General features: G+C 40.3%; 2 protein-coding genes across 2 annotated transcripts in view; one reads left to right on the forward strand and one right to left on the reverse strand.

Annotated features, from left to right (window-relative positions):
* The window catches only part of LOC135205783 (heterogeneous nuclear ribonucleoprotein U-like protein 1), a 171,160-nt gene that overhangs the window by 54,488 nt on the left and 94,816 nt on the right, over nt 1-21,856 (reverse strand). The gene's annotated exons all lie outside the window — the stretch shown is intronic.
* Nucleotides 8,714-21,856, forward strand: part of LOC135205587 (heterogeneous nuclear ribonucleoprotein U-like protein 1) — a 90,178-nt gene continuing 77,035 nt past the window's right edge. The window contains exons 1-2 of the mRNA XM_064236351.1: nt 8,714-8,814; nt 19,792-19,919. Of these exons, the coding sequence (XP_064092421.1) occupies nt 8,714-8,814; nt 19,792-19,919 (229 nt within the window). The remainder of the gene's footprint in view (nt 8,815-19,791; nt 19,920-21,856) is intronic.

Raw genomic sequence — 21,856 nt, forward strand, 5'->3', positions numbered from 1 at the left:
TTCCTTTTTATGTAGTTAGTCATCAATTCGATTAGATTATTCACCTGAGAAATTCCCGAGAGGAGGAATGACCTCCCATCCCCAGCCCTGCTTCCCTAACACCGAGTTGGAACTCCAATGTAGCATTATAACGAGGCAACCTACCTACGGCCGCAGTCATTTTCCAGCCGTCCCATATTCCAGTTCTCCCCTTTTCCAGTCCTCCCATTTTTTCGTCTCCCCATTTTCCAGTTCTCCCTTCGGTAGATCTAGGGTACCTATCCGCAGCGGCCTAGACTGTGGCAGTTGCGTTTTTTCAATGCAGTTTTACCTACTGAACAAGAATTCTAAGTCATATTTATTTGGACGACTAGGGTAAAACACCGCATGGCCTGGATCAACTCACCGATGATCACAGCATGCACCCTCCGAAAAAAGTACTTAAGGTAGAAAACCGCATGGTACAGGGGTGGACCATGTACGATCAATGTGTACAACCCCAAAAAAAGTACATTGTAACGCGTCCTGACATCAGAGATGGGCATCAGTCGCGACTTGTTGTTGGTGAGAAACGGAGCTAAAAGACTCTACTCTCCTTTATACGCGTCCTGACACCAGAGTAGAGGTCTTTAGCTCTGTTTCTCAACCAACAAGAAGTCGCGACTGATGCCCATCTCCGGTGTCAGGACGCATTATAATGTACTTTTTCTTGGGGTTGTACACATTGATCGTACATGGTCCACCCCTGTACCATGCGGTTTTCTACCCTAATTGCTTTACTCGACTTTCTTGCAGAACAGTTTACCAGTTATTCATGCAGATTAGGGGGAAAACCCAGCGACTACCAACCCTTATCACGGTAGACGGGTCTTATTCACTCGATATTTAATTGGGTGAAACATGAATACAATTGCAACTCTAAGCATACCATTTAAAAGACTGAAGTTTTCGTCAACATAATGTGGATATATGAAAGCCCCATACGAACTAAATAATCAGCATGTGAGCTCTTCGTAAAATATGTTTTCAAGGCAGTTTTGAAATCCAATATGGCGGCTACGTTTTGCATGGAAGGTTCTGATCAGTGACGGCCACCATCTTTCCCCAGCCTTCCCAGCACTCATTTGAACAATGTTAGCTATATATGTAACGTTTATTGATCTTACTCAAGATTGCAGTTGTAATCAGCACAATCAAAACAACATTTGTGCCTATATTAGTGGAAAGTATAAAACTTGTTATTCCCGGGGTTATGGTTGGATGAATTCATTCTTACCTTGTAATCGGTGGTTTTTTATCCTTACTGCCATCACAACTGAAACTCCACAGTGCTTATTTGATTGTTATTATACACATTTTTGTCTCAGTTCACTCCACATTGCACTTTAAACCCGTTGCTGTTCCTGTTTCTAAGCGCGGCGCGCCATAAACCAGTTACGACAGCAGGCGAACGAAACTGCAAAGTTTTTATTCCCTAAAATTGTTTACTTTACTCGTTATTTAGTTTAAATTTACTTTGTTATTTAAAAATTTAATTTAATTCATGTATATTCCCTCCTTTTTTTGCAACCAAATTACCCTGAAAAATTACAGATATTTCTAAGTAGATAAAATCAAATGTTTCTAACATTTTCGTACATCTGGCTGCCAAAACCATAGAGGAACGACTGCGGATAACTGAATTAGGGTAAAACATCACAGCAGGCCAAGCAGGCCACCTACAATCACACCTAGCCACCCTCCGAAAAAGTACATTATAACGCGTCCTGACACCCGAGATGGGCATCAGTCGCGACTTGTTGTTGGTGAGAAACGGAGCTAAAGACCTCTACTCTCCTTTCGAAGTAAGTATTTTTCTCCAAAGTTAGAAATTAAGGCCAAATTTTAAGATTTAAACAGAGGGTACTGAAAACGGTCTCAAACGTAGTGCAAATCTCACCAAAACGCGTTCAACATTTTTACTTACAACTCGAGGTATTTAGAAGATTGACGCATCTCGATGTTTACGGAGTAGCTTTGTGTCAATAAAACTAACCATTTCCTGTGATAAATCCGCACACCACTTGTGCCCACAGACGCTGGAGCACTTTCATCACAACAATCGAAACACGATTTCTCATCAACAACAAGCCAGGCGTAAACAGCTGTTTTGGTAGATGATGATGAGAAGCGTGCTCTTAGCTATTTTTAAATAAGTAGTAAAACATCAATATTTTTACATATTTATGATGATTAATTTGAAAATATTCGTTATTGAAAAAGTAACTCGACTCTGACTCAAATTTAAGTAATTATTTTTCTGAATTGAGAACGTTTTTCCTTTTAAGTTCTGTATTATGAGTCACGACATCTTTGACTTTCGTACCTATTGTAAATAATTGCTATACAACTGTCATTGCAGAACAGTTTTACCAGTTATTCATGCAGATTGTTATCAGCTATACATGTAATTGTATACTCGTAATGCGCATATATATCTTTATTATTTACTTTTTGGATATATGAAGATGTTTTACTGCTGGATTATCGCCGTAGTGTGACGCAATCGTTTTCGGTCCCTGGGCCTCTGTCTGTTTTCGCACCATAAGAAATAATGGGGCCGAATTTGCAATGACCAGAAAGTCGTTAAAAGAGGAAAGTTAGCATTGAGGGGCACATGTTTTTGACTGAGAAAATACAAATTTTATTCAATAGCTAGCTTGTAAAAAATACTTGGTTATAAAAACTTGATTGACAACTAAGCAGCATGTCTACTATGGTTTCAGAGACAGTGCAAGCACGTTTTTGGGCAATACCTATTTCTGTAACGAACACTCTTAACAGAACGAGATTTTGCTATAGTGCATTACCCACCCAGTGCCGTAATTTATAAGGGTATCGTGAATCTCTAATCGTAAAGAATAACGACACTTGTCCTTGTACCAAGAGACAAAAACTCCATTATGCAGAAATGGATACGAACACGCGTACAAAGCTCCACCTACCCTCTCCCCCCCCCTCCCCCCCCCCTCCACCGCCATCCTTTTCTTCTTTCGTTCCTCCGCCTTCCTTTCTCTCTCTCTCTCTCTCTCTCTCTCTCTCTCTCCTCTCTCTCTCTCTCTCTCTCTCTCTCATCTGTTGCCATTCGGTATGTGTTGACCCTCCAAACTGGGTATAAGACTACACACATAACGTTGAAATTGGTGAAATTAGGCTATGTATTGGAAGTATATATACATAAATATTAAGCAATTTTATCATTATTGGATTACTATGACAACTAGAATTCATGGAAACAGTTTATAACCTGTTAAGCGTCACCCCACGTAATAATACGTTTTACCGCGATCTACTCGGTAGCGCTTCAACGGGATATTACGTTCAAGACTTTAACTGTGCTTGTCAAGCCGTCAGCCCCGTAATAATACGTTTACTCGTATAGAAAGTGTAGGAACATCATTTGGTAACACTCTCAGCACATGGGAAACTTATTTCCAGCCTGGCAACTCTTTCCTGGTGGTCGCTTATGCTAGAAAACTGCCTGTCCCTGTTGGTTTTCTTTCAATACGCTTCGGGCGTTTATCGAGACAAATTGGATTTCGCGTCTTTCACAATGAATGTCCCGAAAGAGGAGGCATATTTCTTTAGGTGAGATCAATCAAATACTAGATTGAGGAGTGTGATATTGATAACCTATTTGATGATGAGAGCTCTAGTTCTGAATCCTCCAGTGATGATACAAACTTTTCTTCCAATTGGCGGGAGTGAAGATGACTTTTCTTTGCCGAGTGACTGGACTCGAGAGAGAGAGAGAGAGAGAGAGAGAGAGAGACGAGAGAGAGAGAGAGAGAGAGAGAGAGAAGAGAGAAGAGAATTTCCTACAGTTAATTACGTAGAATAACAAGTATAAAAATCAATATTAACTTTGAAAACTATCATCCAGTGCTATAATCGCTGATTACAAAAAAAGCGTGACGGTACGTTAGCAGCGAGCTCATCAGGGGCGGACGCTTAACAGGATAATAATGGAACGGCGTATGTGTGAAGCCTCCACTAATGTGGCAAGGATGGTTTGCCATTCTTAGCATGCAAACATTAAAGGTTACATTTATTTTCTGGCATACGATTATTAAAGAATTCAAAATGCTAATAAAGACTGAAATCAATGAAAAGTGCTAGCAAAAACAAAAAAGCAAAAAAAAAAAAAAAAAAAACGTAGTCGTTCCTCTGCACTTTTCCGTATTCGTTCCTCTATGGTTTTCGGCAGCCAGATGTACGAAAACGTTAGAACATTTGATTTTATCTACTTTAGAAATATCTGTAATTTTTCGGGGTAATTTGGTTGCAAAAAAGGGATAATATACATGAATTAAATCAAAATTTTTAAATAATAAAGTAAATTTAAACTAAATTACGAGTAAAGTAAACAGTTTAGGGAATAAAACTTTGCAGTTTCGTCGTCTGTCTGTCGTCGTCTGTTCTGTTCGAAATTGTATGGCGCGCGCGCACTTAGAAAACCAGGAACAGCAACGGGTTTAAAGTGTCAATGTGGAGTGAACTGAGACCAAAATATAAAGTAATAATCAATGGCAATAAGCACTGTGGAGTTTCAGTTGTGATGGCAGTAAGGATAAAAACCGCCGATTACAAGGTAAGAATGAATTCAGTTCCAACATAACCCCGGGAATCAACAAGTTTCATACTTTCACTAATATAGGCAACAAAATGTTGTTTTATTGTGCTGATTACAACTGCAATCTTGAGTAAGATAAATAAACGTTACATACATACGCTAACATTGTTCAAATGAGTGCTGGGAAGGCTGGGGAGGGATGGTGGCCGTCACTGATGAGAACCGTCCATGCAAAACAGTAGCCGCCATATTGGATTTCAAAACTGCCTTGAAAACATATTTTACGAAGAGCTCACATGCTTATTTTTAGTTTCGTATGGGGCTTTCATATATCATAATATGTTGACGAAAACTTCAGTCTTTTAAATGGTATGCTTAGAGTTGCAATTGTATTCATGTTTCATCAATTAAATATCGAGTGAATAAGACCCGTCTACCGTGATGAGGGTTGGCCTGTCGTGATGTTCTACCCTATATAGATATATATATATTTTTTTGCTTTTTTGTTTTGCTAGCACTTTTCATTGATTTTCAGTCTATTATTAGTATTTTGAATTTCTTTAATAATCGTATGCCAGAAGTAAAATGTAACCTTTAATGTTTGCATGCTAAGAATGGCAAAATCATCGTTTGCCAGACATTAGTGGAGGCTTCACACATACGCTGTTTCATTATTATAAACCAGTTTCCATGAATTCTAGTTGTCATAGTAATGCAATAATGATAAAATTGCTTTAATATTAATGTATATATACTTCCAATACATAGCCTAATTTCACCAATTTCAACGTTTTGTGTATGTTTTATACCCAGTTTGGAGGGTCAACACATACCGAATGGCAACAGAGAGAGAGAGAGAGAGAGAGAGAGGAGGAGAGGGCGGCGGAGGAACGAAGAAGAAAGGATGGCGGTGGAGGGGGGGGGGTAGGTGGAGCTTTATACGCGTGTCCGTATCCATTTCTGCAAAATGGAGTTTTTGTCTCTTGGTACAAGGACAAGTGTCGTTATTCTTTACGATTAGTGATTCACGATACCCTTATAAATTACGGCACTGGTGTAATGCACTATAACAAAATCTCGTTCTGATACGAGTGTTCGTTACAGAAATAGGTATTGCCCAAAACGTGCTTGCACTGTCTCTGAAAACCCATAGTAGGTATGCTGCTTAGTTGTCAATCAAGTTTTTTGTAATCAAGTATTTTTTACAAGCTAGCTATTGAATAAATTTGTATTTTTCTCAATCAAAACATATGCCCTCAATGCTAACTTTCCTCTTTTAACGACTTTCTGGTCATTGCAAATTCGGCCCCATAATTTCTTATGATGCGAAAACAGAGGCGCATTGACCGAAAACGATTGCGTCACACTACGGCGATAATCCAGCAGTAAAACATCTTCATATATCCAAAAAGTAAATAATGAAGATATATATCGCGCATTACGATTATACCAATTACATGAAGAGCTGATAATCTGCATGAATAACTGGTCAAAACTGTTCTGCAGAAAGTTGAGTAAAGCAATTATTTACAATAGGTACGAAAGTCAAGATGTCGTGACGTCATAATACAGGACTTAGAAGAACGTTCCAATTCCAAAAATAATTACTTAAATTTGAGTCAGAATCGAGTTACTTTTTCAATAACGAATATTTTCACAAATTAATCATCATAAATATGTAAAATATTGATGTTTTACTGTTTATTTAAAAAATTATCGAAGTGCACGCTTCGTCGTCGTCTTCTACAAAACAGTTGTTTACTCGGTGAGGAAAAGTTTTCCGTTTGTTGTGATAAAAGTGCCCCAGCGTCTGTGGGCACAAGTGGTTTGCGGATTTATCACAGGAAATGGTTAGTTTATTGACACAAGCGACTCCGTAAACATCGAGCTGGCGTCAATCTTCTAAATACCTCGAGTTGTAAGCAAAAATGTTGAACGCGTTTTGGTGAGATTTGCATTACGTTTGAGACCGTTTTCAGTACCCTCTGTTTAAATCTTAAAATTTGGCCTTAATTTCTAACTTTGGAGAAAATACTTACTTCGAAAGGAGAGTAGGGTAGATCACCACGGCAGGCCAACCAGGCCACCTACATTCAACGCTTGCCACCCTCCGAAAAAGTACATTATAACGCGTCCTGACACCCGAGATGGGCATCAGTCGCGACTTGTTGTTGGTGAGAAACGGAGCTAAAGACCTCTACTCTCTTTTCGAAGTAAGTATTTTTCTCCAAAGTTAGAATTAAGGCCAAATTTTAAGATTTAAACAGAGGGTACTGAAAACGGTCTCAAACGTAGTGCAAATCTCACCAAAACGCGTTCAACATTTTTACTTACAACTCGAGGTATTAGATTGACGCCATCTCGATGTTTTACGGAGTAGCTTGTGTCAATAAACTAACCATTTTCCTGTTGATAAATCCGCACACCACACTTGTGCCCACAGACGCTGGAGCACTTTCATCACAACAATCGAAAACACGATTTCTCACAAACAAACAAGCCAGGAGTAAACAGCTGTTTTGGTAGATGATGATGAGAAGCGTGCTCTTAGCTAATTTTTAAATAAGTAGTAAAACATCAATATTTTTACATATTTATGATGAATTAATTTGAAAATATTAGTTATTGCAAAAAATAACTCGATCTGACTCAAATTTAAGTAATTATTTTTCTGAATTAGAACGTTCTTTTAAGTTCTGTATTATGACGTCATGACATCTTGACTTTCGTACCTATTGTAAATAATTGCTATACTCAACTGTCATTGCAGAACAGTTTACCAGTTATTCATGCAGATTGTTATCAGCTATACATGTAATTGTTATACTCGTAATGCGCATATATATCTTTATTATTTACTTTTTGGATATATGAAGATGTTTTACTGCTGGATTATCGCCGTAGTGTGACGCAATCGTTTTCGTCCATGGCGTCTGTCTGTTTTCGCACCATAAGAAATTATGGGGCTGAATTTGCAATGACCAGAAAGTCGTTAAAAAGAGAAAGTTAGCATTGAGGGGCATATGTTTTTTTGACTGAGAAAAATACAAATTTATTCAATAGCTAGTCTTGTAAAAAATACTTGGTTATAAAAAACTTGATTGACAACTAAGCAGCATGTCTACTATGGGTTTTCAGAGACAGTGCAAGCACGTTTTGGGCAATACCTATTTCTGTAACGACACTCGTAACAGAACGAGATTTTGCTATAGTGCATTACACCTAGTGCCGAAATTTATAAGGGTATCGTGAATCACTAATCGTAAAGAATAACGACACTTGTCCTTGTACCAAGAGACAAAAACTCCATTCTGCAGAAATGGATACGAACACGCGTATACAGCTCCACCATACCCCCCCCCCCCCCCGCCCCCCCCCCCCCCGCCACCTTTTCCATCTTCGTTCCGTTCTTCCTCCGCCTTCCTCTCTCTCTCTCTCTCTCCTCTCTCTCTCTCTCTCTCTCTCTCTCTCTGTTGCCATTCGGTATGTGTTGACCCTCCAAACTGGGTATAAGACTACACACAAAACGTTGAAATTGGTGAAATTAGGCTACGTATTGGAAGTATATATACATAAATATTAAAGCAATTTTATCATTATTGCATTACTATGACAACTAGAATTCATGGAAACAGTTTATAATAATGGAACGGCGTATGGTGTGAAGCCTCCACTAATGTGCAACGATGATTTTGCCATTCTTAGCATCCAAACATTAAAGGTTACATTTATTTCTGGCATACGATTATTAAAGAAATTCAAATACTAATAAAGACTGAAATCAATGAAAAGTGCTAGCAAAAACAAAAAAGCAAAAAAAAAAATGTATATATTTCACTTTTCCGTACGTTCCTCTATGGCACTTTTCCGTATTCGTTCCTCTATGGTTTTCGGCAGCCAGATGTATGAAAACGTTAGAAACATTTGATTTTATCTACTTTAGAAATATCTGTAATTTTTCAGGGTAATTTGGTTGCAAAAAAGGGATAATATACATGAATTAAATAAAAATTTTTAAATAACAAAGTAATTTTAAACTAATGAATAAACAGTTTTAGGGAAATAAAACTGCAGTTTTCGTCGTCTGTCGTCGTCTGCTGTTCATAACGGGTTTAAAGTGCAATGTGGAGTGAACTGAGACCAAATGTGTATAATAACAATCAAATAAAGCACTGTGGATTATCAGTTGTGATGGCAGTAAGGATAAAACCACCGATTACAAGGTAAGAATGAATTCAGTTCCAACCATAACCCCGGGAATAACAAGTTTCATACTTTCACTTATATAGGCAACAAAATGTTGTTTTATTGTGCTGATTACAACTGCAATCTTGAGTAAGATCAATAAACGTTACATATATACCGCTAACATTGTTCAAATGAGTGCTGGGAAGGCTGGGGAAAGATGGTGGCCATCACTGATGAGAACCTTCCATGAAAAACGTAGCCGCCATATTGGATTTCAAAACTGCCTTGAAAACATATTTTACGAAGAGCTCACATGCTTATTTTAGTTCGTGTGGGGCTTTCATATATCACATTATGTTGACGAAACTTCAGTCTTTTAAATGGTATGCTTAGAGTTGCAATTGTATTCTTGTTTCACCAATTAAATATCGAGTGAATAAGACCGGTCCACCGTGATGAGGGTTGGCCTGCCGTGGTGATCTACCCTAAAGGTCTTTAGCTCCGTTCCTGTGCCTTCCTTTCTCTCTCTCTGTTGCCATTCGGTTTGTGTTGACCCTCCAAACTGGGTATAAGACTATACACAAAACGTTGAAATTGGTGAAATTAGGCTATGTATTGGAAGTATATATACAAATATTAAAGCAATTTTATCATTATTGCATTACTATGACAACTAGAATTCATGGAAACAGTTTATAATAATGAAACGGCGTATGTGTGAAGCCTCCACTAATGTGGCAACGATGATTTTGCCATTCTTAGCATGCAAACATTAAAGGTTACATTTACTTCTGGCATACGATTATTAAAGAAATTCAAAATACTAATATAGACTGAAATCAATGAAAAGTGCTAGCAAAAACAAAAAAGCAAAAAAAATATATATATATCTATATATAATTCAGTTATCCGTAGTCGTTCCTCTATGCACTTATCCGCAGTCGTTCCTCTATGGTTTTCGGCAGCCAGATGTACGAAAACATTAGAAACATTTGATTGTATCTACTTTAGAAATATCTAATTTTTCGGGGTAATTTGGTTGCAAAAAAGGGATAATATACATGAATTAAATCAAAATTTTTAAATAACAAAGTAAATTTAAACTAAATAACGAGTAAAGTAAACAATTTAGGGAATAAAACTTTGCAGTTTCGTCGTCTGTCGTCGTCTGCAGTTCGTAACTGTGTTTGTGGCGCGCGCTTAGAAACCAGGAAGAGCAACGGGTTTAAAGTGCAATGTGGAGTGAACTGAGACCAAAATGTGTATAATAACAATCAAATAAGCACTGTGTTGGGTGACGATCCCAGAGCCCTATCCATAGATGCCATGCTCATGGATTGGAAGGGCATAGACGCTTATGTGTTTCCCCCCATTCAAGATGCTGGGGAAGTATGAGAAAGTTCGTGTCCTCGGAGGCATGAGGATGACATTGATCGCTCCTTATTGGCCTGCAGAGAATGGTTCACAGAGGTACAGGAATGGATAGTGGACTTCCCCAGATCTCTTCCCGAAAGGACAGATCTGCTCAAACAACCCCACTTCGAGAGGTATCACAAGAATATCCACGCTCTCGCTCTGACTGCCTTTCGACTATCGAAAGATTGGTCAGAGCGAGAGGCTTTTCTCGCAAAGTGGCAAAAGCAATTGCTGGAGCAAGAAGGTCCTCAACCATGCGGATATACCAATCGAAGTGGGAAGTTTTCCGTAGATGGTGTAAGGCGAAGAAGCTGTCCTCCTCCGATACCTGAGACCGAAATTGCTGATTTTTGTTTCTTTGTTTTACGACAAGAATCTCATCTGGCAGTGTCAACCATTAAAGGTTATAGGAGCATGTTATCAGCTGTGTTCAGGAATAGTACCTGAACATAGAGAATGACAAAGATCTACATGATTTAATTAGATCATTTGAAACTACAAAATTGAGAACTTCTCTCACCCCTAGCTGGGATCTGGATGTGGTTCTCAAATACCTTATGTCGGAGAGATTCGAACCTCCCAATAAAGCTACTTTCCGGGACTTGACTAGAAAATGTATTTTCTTAATAGCGCTCGCCACTGCGAAAAGAGTGAGTGAGCTGCAAGCGCTTGACTCGAGAGTGGGTTTTAAGAAGGATTCGGCTGTATTGTCCTTTAAACCTTTATTTCTAGCTAAAAATGAAAACCCCTTGAGACCTTGGCCTAGGACTTTCGAAGTAAAAGGCCTTTCTCAATTAGTTGGGAATGAAATGGAAAGAACTTTATGCCCTGTGAGAACTTTGAAGTTTTACCTGCAAAAGAAGAAGCAGTTGCAGGGTTGCAATCAAAGTTTATGGTGTGCGGTTAAAGACCTTGAAAGAGCTATGTCAAAAAATGCCTTAGCATGTTTTGTTAGGAATATTATAACTGAAGCCCACATGAGCTGTGATAGTGAGGCATATAAGACCTTAAGGGTAAAAGCACACGAAGTACGTGCAGTCGCTACATCATTGTCGTTCAACAAAAACATGTCAATGAAGAACATCTTAGCTGCCACGTATTGGAGATGTAACTCAGTGTTCGCCTCACATTACTTGAAGAATGTGAGAGTGACATGAGAAATGCTTCTCTCTAGGGCCTTATGTATCAGCGGATACAGTGCTGGGTAAAGGAGAGAAGACTGATCCTTAATATTAATTTTTCTCCTTATATTTTATATATTGTGATTTTAAAATTATTGGTGTTGAGTTTTTAGGCTGTTTGAAAGGTGTTTGGGGATAACGCCTTTCAATCATATTTACTAATCCACGGTTAAGATCGGGTGATCGGGATCAGTATTTTACTCCTTTATATGCCAAGAGGCATAGGTATATTGTCATGTAAGTGAATAAGACTCCAGTGACAATTGCCGTTAGGTTCTGTCGAGTAAGTGGATAAGACCCCATTGACAGTCCTTTCAAGAGTTCTCAGCCATAGGGCACACCCTCGCCGAAGCTTTTGAGGCGAAGTAGACTTCTCAGCACAGGCTGTGAAATCTTCCGCCTAAACAGGGTAGGAACTAGGGTGTTTTTTTTTATTGTAATTAACTTGTATTACCTACAACATATGTTGTTTACCTATTAGGTCAGTAATTAGCTGTCTCTTGCCCTCCGCCAAAGGTGCCAATCAGCTAAGTATATATCTGACAGGGAAGTTGAATGTGTGAAAATGATATTGTTGTTGTACAATAAAGTTTCATACATACTTACCTGGCAGATATATACGATTGTATGGCCCACCCAACCTCCCCTCAGGAGACAGGTGTAAGAGAAAAATCTGGCTTAAAACGGTAATAGTTCCTATTCCTGCCACCCAGCGGCAGGCGGCGGGATCACCTGACCTACCTGTAGTGTGTGCCGCGAAATTTGAATTTCTGTCAGGGACGACGGAGTCTATAGCTAAGTATATATCTGCCAGGTAAGTATGTATGAAACTTTATTGTACAATAACAATATCATTTTTAGCTTACAATTACGTTTTTCGACCATTTTGGTCGTCAAAGTTGACCGAATGTTGAAATTTTGGCACAACGTTATTTATATGAAAATATTTCAAAACTGATAAAAGCTACAACCATGGGTTGTTTTTTTTTATTGTACATGAAATTGGGCACATTTTCCTATATAATTGTCAGTGACGAAATAATTTCTGAGATGTGTCGCTGATACTTTTTAGTGCGAGAAGAATGAAATCCGCGCTTGCGCGCCTGGGTAACGATTGTAAACAAAACAACGTTTTGATCCGTGAGCTCCCAGCATCCCCCAAGGCGCGTGAATCAAAAGTTTTTGCCAAGTAGACCTTTAACTATTTTTCCGTGAATTTAAAAAAAAAAACATATTGACGTACCATATGTCCAATCGGCACCCAACAAACAATTTATATCGATATCGACGTACCATGTGTCAAATCGGCACCCAACAAACAGTTTATATCGATGTTTAATATGTCCAATTGGCGTTAAAGGGTTAAGAGCTTCACTTTTGTATGTTAGGAAACATACAAATTAGGATGTTTAAAATTTGCTGTGTTTTGGGCTGAGCACAGCTCTGGGATAGTATCACTTTCTTGGAATTGGGGTCCTGTATTTGGATGCCTGGTTAGTTTTTTCCAATTCAGTTCAGACAGTTTAGAGCAAATGGCTGTCTGCATTTGGTCCTTGTGTCTTTCTGATCAGTATCCACATGTCTATGCTTCTTCCAACCCAGCCGATTGTTTATTAACCCTCTTACACCGAAGCGGTAAAAAAAAAATTGTCTCCCATGTGCCGGAGGTGTTTCAGAGTGAGCGTGGAAGCGGAAAAAATATTTTTTTCAAAAAATCACAGCGCGCTTAGTTTTCAAGATTAAGAGTTAATTTTTGACTCCTTTTTTTGTCATTGGCTGAAGTTTAGTATGCATAATTTTTGGCTCCTTTTTTTGTTATTGGCTGAAGTTTAGTATGCAACCATCAGAAATGAAAAAAATTATCATTATCATATATAAATAATGCGATATATGATAGCGCAAAAACAAAATTTCATATATAATTGTATTCAAATCGTGCTGTGCGCAAAACGGTTAAAGGTAACAAGTTACTTTTTTTTTTCGTTGTAATGTACACTAAATTGCGATCATTTTGGTATATAACACATTGTAAAACGATAAAAGCAACACAGAGAAAATAATGCATAAATTCGTAATGCGCGGACGTAAACAAATATTTTTTTCAAAAATTCACCATAAATCTAAATATTGTCCTAGAGACTTCCAATTTCTTTCAAAATGAAGACAAATGATTGAATGTTACTATACTGTAAGAGTATTAGCTTACAATTGCAGTTTTTGACCATATCTGACGAGTTAAAGTTGACCGAATGTCGAATTTTTATATATATATATTTTTTTATATGCAATTATTTCGGAAATAAGAAAAGCTACTACCTTCAAATATTTTTCGTTTTATTCTACATGAAATTGCGCACATTTTCATATATAAAACTATGAAATGGAGCAAATATTCCGAGAATGGGACGTACGCATTTCGGAGATTTGTGGCGGAGAATCCGCACGCGGAGGAAGGAAAGATTTTTTTTTTAATTCACCATAAATCTAAATATTTTGCTAGAGACTTCGAATTTGTTTCAAGATGAAGATAAATGACTGAATATTACTAGACTGTAAGAGTTTTAGCTTACAATTGCGTTTTTCGACCATTTCGGTAGAGTCAAAGTTGACCGAACGTGGTTTTTTTCTATTTATCGTGATTTATATGCAAATATTTCAAAAATGAGAAAAGCTACAACCTTCAATTATTTTTGTTGTATTCTACATGAAATTGCGCACATTTTCATATATAAAACTTTATGTATCGGCTTATTTAAAATGGTGCAAACATTACCACAATCGCACGTATGATTTTTTCGGAAGTTACCGCGCAGGACGTAAAGAAAATGTAATTTTTTTCATAAATTCACCATAAATCGAAATATTGTGCTAGAGACTTCCAATTTGTTGCAAAATGAAGGTAAATGCTTGAATATTACTAGAATATAGGCGTTTTAGCTTACAATTATTTTTCAACCATTTCGGTGAGTCAAAGTTGACCGAAGGTTGAAATTTTGGCAATTATCGTTATTTATATGAAAATATCTCAAAACTGATAGAAGCTACAACCATGGGTTGTTTTTAGTTGTATTGTGCATGAAATTGCGCACATTTCCATATACGTATAAAACTTAATATAACGGCTAATTTTAAGATGGTGCAAACATTACCACAATCGCATGTTATGATTTTTTTCGGAAGAGTTGTTTTAGCGCGCGCTACGTAATGGAAAAAGAGTCGTGAAATTCACCATAAATCGAAATATTGTGCTAGAGACTTCCAATTATTGTAAAATTAAGGTAATGATTGAATATTACTAAAATATAAGAGTTTTAGCTTACAATTGCGTTTTTTGACCATTTCGGTAGAGTCAAGGTTGACCGAAGGTTGAAATTTTGTACATGAAAACTTACCCAGCAGATATATACTTAGCTATAGACTCGGTCGTCCCGACAGAATTTCAAAACTCGCGGCACACGCGACAGGTAGGTCAGGTGATCCACACCCTTCCCGCCGCTGGGTGACGGGGTCTGGAACCATTCCCGTTTTCTAAGCCATAATTTCTCTGTCAGTTGAACGGACAACACCTATTGTTCGTTCCTCCATCTTGGATTTCAACTCGTTTGCCGAGAATTTTGGATTGGTTTTTTGGTGACGTATTCTTTTTTTTCTCTGGCTTGCATACGCTTATTGTTTTTTTTCGACTTTGGTTTTGACTACTCTTTCACGATGTCTGACGCTAAGGCTTCACATATGTTTAGAGTTTGTAGTAGGGAAGGTTGCAAGGTTAGGCTGCTGAAATCGGCAGTAAATCCTCATAGTATTTGCGCTAAATGCAGAGAGAATGAATGTTCTTTTCTAATAATACCTGTGTTGAGTGCGCCGAGAACCTAACAGAGCTTGAATGGAAGGAGTTATCTTCATATGTTAGGAAGCTTGAGAGAGATAGAGTAAGGAAGGCTTCAGCTAGGTCATCTAGTAGATCTTGTTCTCTAGAAACAAGAAGTTGTTAACTCTCCTACTAACGATTTTCCTTAGCCTCAGCTGCTTCTCCCTGTTCTGAATCCAAAGATTCTTCTTCAGAGGAGGGTAAAATGTAAAAGCTTGCATCAAGAAACTTCAAGCTCAGTTACGAGCTCTAAATGAAGGTAAGAGTGGTGATAGTGACTTGTGCAGTGTCCCCAGTGCAGTGGAGGGGGCGTCTGACCGGTTCCTCATTGCTCCTAGGCCTAGACGCTCCAAACTCCAGGACCAGGGGAGGAGGAATGTCGAAAGCCGCAGGGAGGATGCAGAACATCCCCAACAGTCGGCGTCCCCTTCGGTAGATCCTGTTGTAAAGTCCCAGCTACTCGATTGCCGCAGAAAAGGCGTCCTAAGGGAGTGTTTTTCGGCCTCAGACTCTTCCTCTCCTAAACGAGGATGGAGTTCGGCCTCTCTTTCGCGCCCTTTGAAGAGAGCCTGGAAGGCGCCTAAAGGAGACGCGGCTGATTCCAGCCCAGAGCGTTTTGCCCAGAATTGGCCCTCGTTGCCTAAGAAGAGATAAGAGGAGCCCTCTCTTCAGGATCCTACAAAGAAGTTCCTGATAAATCTGCAAGAGCAGTTAGCTTCTTTAGTAGGCTCCTTCGCTAAGGATTCGACAAGGAAGAAAGATGTTTCGCTCCCTGTTAAGAGTTCCGTTAAGCGCCCCTCTTCGTATAGGAGAGAACCCTCACAATCTCCAGGGCGTTTTATCGCCTTCTTCGAGAGACTCATCCGACAGTTGTTCTTCTCCGGAGAGGAGAGTCCTTTCGCCCTATAGGCTTTCTTCTCCAAAGCGCCCTATGACGGGTAAGGCTTTGAATCCTGGTAGACAGGAAGAACTAGCCTCTCTCCTATGAGACGCCGTGAATCGAGCAGAAGGTCTCGATCGGTTTAGGTTCAAGGAACCTGAAGAGAAACTAAACCGATTTAGGTATCAGGATCCTTTGGGACTACAGGACCAGGAGCCAGGCAGGTGCAAAGAGGCAGCGAGACGCAAGAAAGGGCCTCAAGAGCCTCTCAAACCACAGGATTCAGGACGTCAGGAGTCTGCTAGAAGGCAGGAATCAGACGCCAGGAGTACGTTAGGCGTCAAGAGTTTAGGGCGCCAGGAGCCTGTTAAGCGTCAGGAATCAGGGCGCAGGGATCCATTCAAGCGCCCTGAATCAGGGCGTCAGGAGCCTATCAAGCGCCCACGAGTCTGGTGAACCGCAAGGGCCTAGACAACAAGAGTCTAGTAGGCGCAAGAGTGTTTCGGACCGACAGGAGCCTCATTCTTCGTATAGAAGTTAGAACGTTCAGCGCTCCCTTTCTCGGGAAAGTTCTTCTTCTCCCGGGAAGAGCCCGATCACTCCCAAACAGTCTCCTTCAGTGGATCCTTTGGAACAAGTATCGGAAGAGGAGGAGCCCGTAGATGTAGCAGTTTCTGACTACAAGAGGCTCTCTCTTTTGCTTCTCAAGGAGTTCGGAGACTCACTTCATCCTGCTGACCCTCCTTCACCAGGATCTTTGATGTCGAGCACAAAAGCTCACAAGTCTTCTTCCTTCGTCAAGATGCGCCCTGCTCTTTGTATGAAAAAGGCCTTAAAGACCTTTTCAGGGTGGTTTACTTCTAGAAGAAGGGAAGCGGGCAAAACAGTTTTTTCCTGCCCTCCTTCCAAGTTAACAGGTAAACAGGAAGGTGGTACGACACCAAGGAACCTATGGGGTTTAGGCCTCCCTTCATCCGCAGACGCGGATTTCGCATCTTTAGTGGACTCTTCCAGGAGGAAGTCTTTGCTTTCTGCTAAAGCAACGTGGGGCATGTGTGAGCTTGACCACCTTCTAAAGGGCCTCTTTAGGACCCTGGAAGTTTTCAACTTCATGGACTGGGTTTTGGGAGCGTTAGCTAAGAGAGCTCAGGACACTGACTTTGTCTCCATGGAGGAACTTTCAAGTGTCCTGGCTTGCTTGGACAGAGCGGTTATGGACGGTTCCGTAGAAGTTGCCCTCTCTTTTCGGAACGGGAGTCTTAAAGAAGATATCGGTCTTTAGCTCTTTCTAGCAAGAGCCGTATCACCCTTACAAAGAACATCTCTTCTTTTTGCACCATTGTCCCCTCATCTGTTTCCACAGGAGACTGTTAAAGAGGTTGCTAAATCTCTTACGGAGAAGGCAACTCAGGATCTCCTCACTCATTCAGCCAAGAAGTTTTAGGCCGGCCGTGCCTATAGAGAAAAAAAGAGACCCTCTTTTGTACAGCCCTTTCGAGGTGCCTCCTCTTCTAGGACCTCTCTTAGAGGTCGCAGACCAGATAGAAGGAGTAGACCATCTAGAAGGTCCTTCGGGAAGTCTAGACGAACAGCGAGTCCTCCAGACGAAAGTATGCGCCGACTACTCCACTTTGCAAAAGTCTGGGCGCAGAAGGGAAGCGGACTCTTGGTCCCTCTCGATCCTGAAAAAAGGATACTTGATCCCCTTCAGGGAAAATCCTCCCTTGACGACAACTCCAAGGGAGTTGACTGCAAGATACTCGGATCCGGTCCGAAAGCTTGCTATTTTGCAGGCAGTGGAACAGATGATTTCCAAGGAAGCGGTAGAACTGGTTCAAGATCTCCAGTCTCCAGGATTTTACAATCGGCTGTTCCTGGTACCGAAAGCATCGGGGGGATGGAGACTGGTTCTAGACTCAGTGCCCTGAATTTCTTTGTTTTGAAGAAGAAATTTTCGATGGAGACGTCTTCCTCTGTTCTGTCTGCTCTTCGTCCAGGGGACTGGATGGTGTCTCTGGACCTTCAGGATGCGTATTTTCCATGTGCCAATTCATCCGGCAGCAAGGAATATCTGAGATTCATGTTCCAAGGGAAAGTATTCCAGTTCCGAGCGATGTGTTTCGGACTTTCGACTGCCCCTCAAGTCTTCACGGACATCATGAAGAATGTAGCTTATTGGCTACATCTGGAAGGGATCAGGATCTCTTTATATCTGGACGATTGGCTAATAAGAGCCCAATCGGAGAAAAAATGTCTGGAGGAACCTTTTATTTACTTCTAAATTTGACAAAGTCCCTAGGACTTTTAGTCAATCGGAAATCATTTTTGAGCATTTTTCCATGCTGACTCCCCAGCAAAGTATTGTCTATCTGGGGATTCAGATGGATTCTCGGGATTTTCTAGCGTATCCTTCGCAGGAAAGGAGAGAACGCTGCTTAGAAAAGGTGGCAGTCTTCTTAAGGAAAGAACATTGTTCCGCGAGGGAATGGATGAGCTTGCTGGGGACCCTCTCCTCGATGGAACAGTTCGTTTCCTTAGGAAGACTACACCTACGACCCCTTCATTTTTTATCTGAAGGAGAGATGGGATTGGAAGTCAACAATCTGGGAGAAACCTTTCCAATCTCGAAAGGGATCAAGGAGAATATCCGCTGGTGGTTAGATCCACAGAAACTAAGCAAGGGAATCTCCCTTCACTTACAGAACCCTCGCCTAGCGTTATTTGCAGACGCCTCAGATTCGGGGTGGGGAGCGACCCTAGGTTCGGAAGAAGTGTCAGGCACTTGGGAAGGAGAACAAGTGTCCTGGCACATAAACAAAAAGAACTAACAGCCATTCATCTAGCTTAGTTCATTTCGAGGAACAGGTCTCAGGTCTGGGGATTCAAATTCACTCGGACAACACAACAGCCCTCGCTTATATAAACAAGAAACAAGCTTCATTCCTTTCCCTGTACGAATCAGCAAAGATCTGCTGATTTTGGGCTCAGGAGGAAGATCTCTCTTCTCACCAAGGTTTGTGCAGGGGGAGAGAAATGTCCGGGCAGATCTGTTGAGCAGAAAAGAACAAGTCCTACCCACGGAATGGACTCTCAATCCTCAATTTTGCCAGCACTATGGCATCTGTGGGGAAGGCCCAATATAGACCTGTTCGCGACCAACAGGAATCACAGATTAGAGAACTATTGCTCCCCGATCTCGGATCCCACAAGCAGTAGCAGTTGACAGCTTTCTGCTAGATTGGACGGGCTTGGACACATACCGCCTTCCTCCTTTCAAGATAGTAGGGGAAGTATTGAGGAAGTTCGCTTGCTCGGAAGGAACAAGAATGACCCTCATCGCTCCCTTCTGGCCAGCTCTCGATTTGGGTCACAGAGGTGCTGGAGTGGTTAGTAGATTTTCCAAGATCGCTTCCACTGAGGAACGATCTTCTCAAACAACACACTTCGACAGGTTTCACAAAAACCTCCCCGCTCTAAGTCTGACCGCCTTCAGACTGTCGAAGACTTGTCAGAGCAAGGGGCTTTTCACAGAAGTGGCGAAGGCTATTGCAAGAGCCAGAAGAGTCTCCACCTCTAAAGTATATCAGTCGAAGTGGGAGTTGTTTTAGAAGATGGTGTAAGGGGAAGAAAATATCCTCTGCCAGTACCTCTGTAACTGAAATCGCAGATTTTCTTTATATTTGAGAAAAGACTGTAACCTGGCAGCTTCTTTTAGAGACTTAACTAGAAAGTCCTTATTCCTCTTTGTGGCGTTAGCAACAGCTAAGAGAATTAGCGAGTTGCAAGCTTTGGAAGGTAAGTGGTTTAAGAAGGATTCAGCGATTTGCTCCTTTAAACCATTTTTTTCTAGCAAAGAATGAAAAATCCCTCAAAGCCTAGGCCAAGAAGCTTTGAGATAAGAGGACTATCTTCATTAACAGGAAGGGAACTAGAGAGGACTTTGTGTCCAGTCAGGGCACTCAAGTTCTACCTGGAGAAGAAAAAGTTGCTAGGAGGTACAGAAGAGTGTCTTTGGTGCTCTGTAAGAGATCCGAAAAGATCGATTTCTAAGAATGCCCTTACATTCTTCATAAAGGATGTAATAAGGGAAGCTCACCTTTAGTGTGATGAAGAGCACCTCAAGGTTCTCAGAGAAGAGCGCATGAAGTGAGAGCCATAGCTACGTCAATGGCATTTCACACTATGGTCTCTGCAGCACCTTATAGAGTCTACGTTTTGGAGATGTAATTCTGTGTTTGCTCAAATTACCTAAGAGACGTAAAAATTTCGTACGAAAAGTGCTTTGCTCTGGGAGCGTATGTTTCGGCGAATTCAGTGCTGGGAGAAGGGGCTGAGGCTAATCCTTCGTAATTTTCTTTAGTGTTTAAATTATCTTTTATTGGTGGTTGTTTTTATTGCTTAATTATCAGAGGGAATAGGGAACCCTCTTGCAATTCATAGATTATAACAGTACTAACATGGTCAGGTGATCGGGATTGGCTTCAGTGCTCCTTGTGATTATTTTTAGTAACTTACTCTGTCATGTAAGAGGGCGAGTCTCCATTGATATGACAAAAGGTCAAGGCTCTACCATGTAAGTGGGTCAGTCCCCATTGGTACGATCCAGAATAGGCTCTGTCGCGTAAGCGGGCTAGCCCCCATTGACACGATCCAAAGAGTTATTCAGCCATAGGTTCATTCCTCGCTGAAACTCTTGAGGCAGGCAGACTCATCGACAGTAGTCATGAAGTCTTCAGCCCAATCAGGTTAGGAACCATGGATTATTTTATCCAAGAACATATGTTTGTTTTTTTCCCTGTTTTTTAATGTAATTATGTTTAATATTATTTTGTTTTTAGCTGTCTCGTGCCAATCAGCTAAGTATATATCTGCTGGGTAAGTTTTCATGTACAAAAATGATATTGTTAAGATACAATAAAGTTTTGTACATACTTACCTGGCAGATATATCGATTAATGGCCCACCTATCCTCCCCTCAGGAGACAGGTGGAAGAGAAATTATGGCTTAGAAAACGGGAATGGTTCCAGACCCCGCCACCCAGCGGCGGGAATGGTGGATCACCTGACCTACCTGTCGCGTGTGCCGCGAGTTTTGAAATTCTGTCCGGGACGACCGAGCCTATAGCTAAGTATATATCTGCCAGGTAAGTATGTACAAATCTTTATTGTATCTTAACAATATCATTTTTGGCAATTATCGTTATTTATATAAAATATCTCAAAACTGATAAAAGCTACAATTATGAGTATTTTATTGTTGTATTCTACATAAAAATGCGCACATTTTCATATATAATACTTCATGTAACGGCTAATTTACAATGGTACAAAAATTATGTCAAAGTGACAAAATAATTTCCGAGATGTGTCACAGATACTTTTTAGTGCGGCAAGAAAGAAATTTGCGCTTGCGCGCCTGCGTAACGATTGTAAACAAAACAAACACCTTGATCCGTGAACTCCCAGCATCCCCCAACAAGGCGTGTGATTCCAAAAGTTTTAGGCTGGTAGGCCTATAAGTATTTTTCCTGCGAATTTAAAAAAAAAACTTTTGTAAGTCAACGTAAAATACGTCCAGTCGGCACACGGGAGACAAAAATGTCGACGTAAATACGTCCAGTCGGCGTAAGAGGGTTAGAGAATGAAGAGCAACCAACCCATTTTTATCATCTGACAAATAAATGGGTAGTTAGTTTTCATTTATACTTCAGAGAATGGCTGTTTTGCCTTTT

The sequence above is a fragment of the Macrobrachium nipponense genome, chromosome 24, assembly GCF_015104395.2.
Source record: "Macrobrachium nipponense isolate FS-2020 chromosome 24, ASM1510439v2, whole genome shotgun sequence".
Classification (NCBI taxonomy): domain Eukaryota; kingdom Metazoa; phylum Arthropoda; class Malacostraca; order Decapoda; family Palaemonidae; genus Macrobrachium; species Macrobrachium nipponense.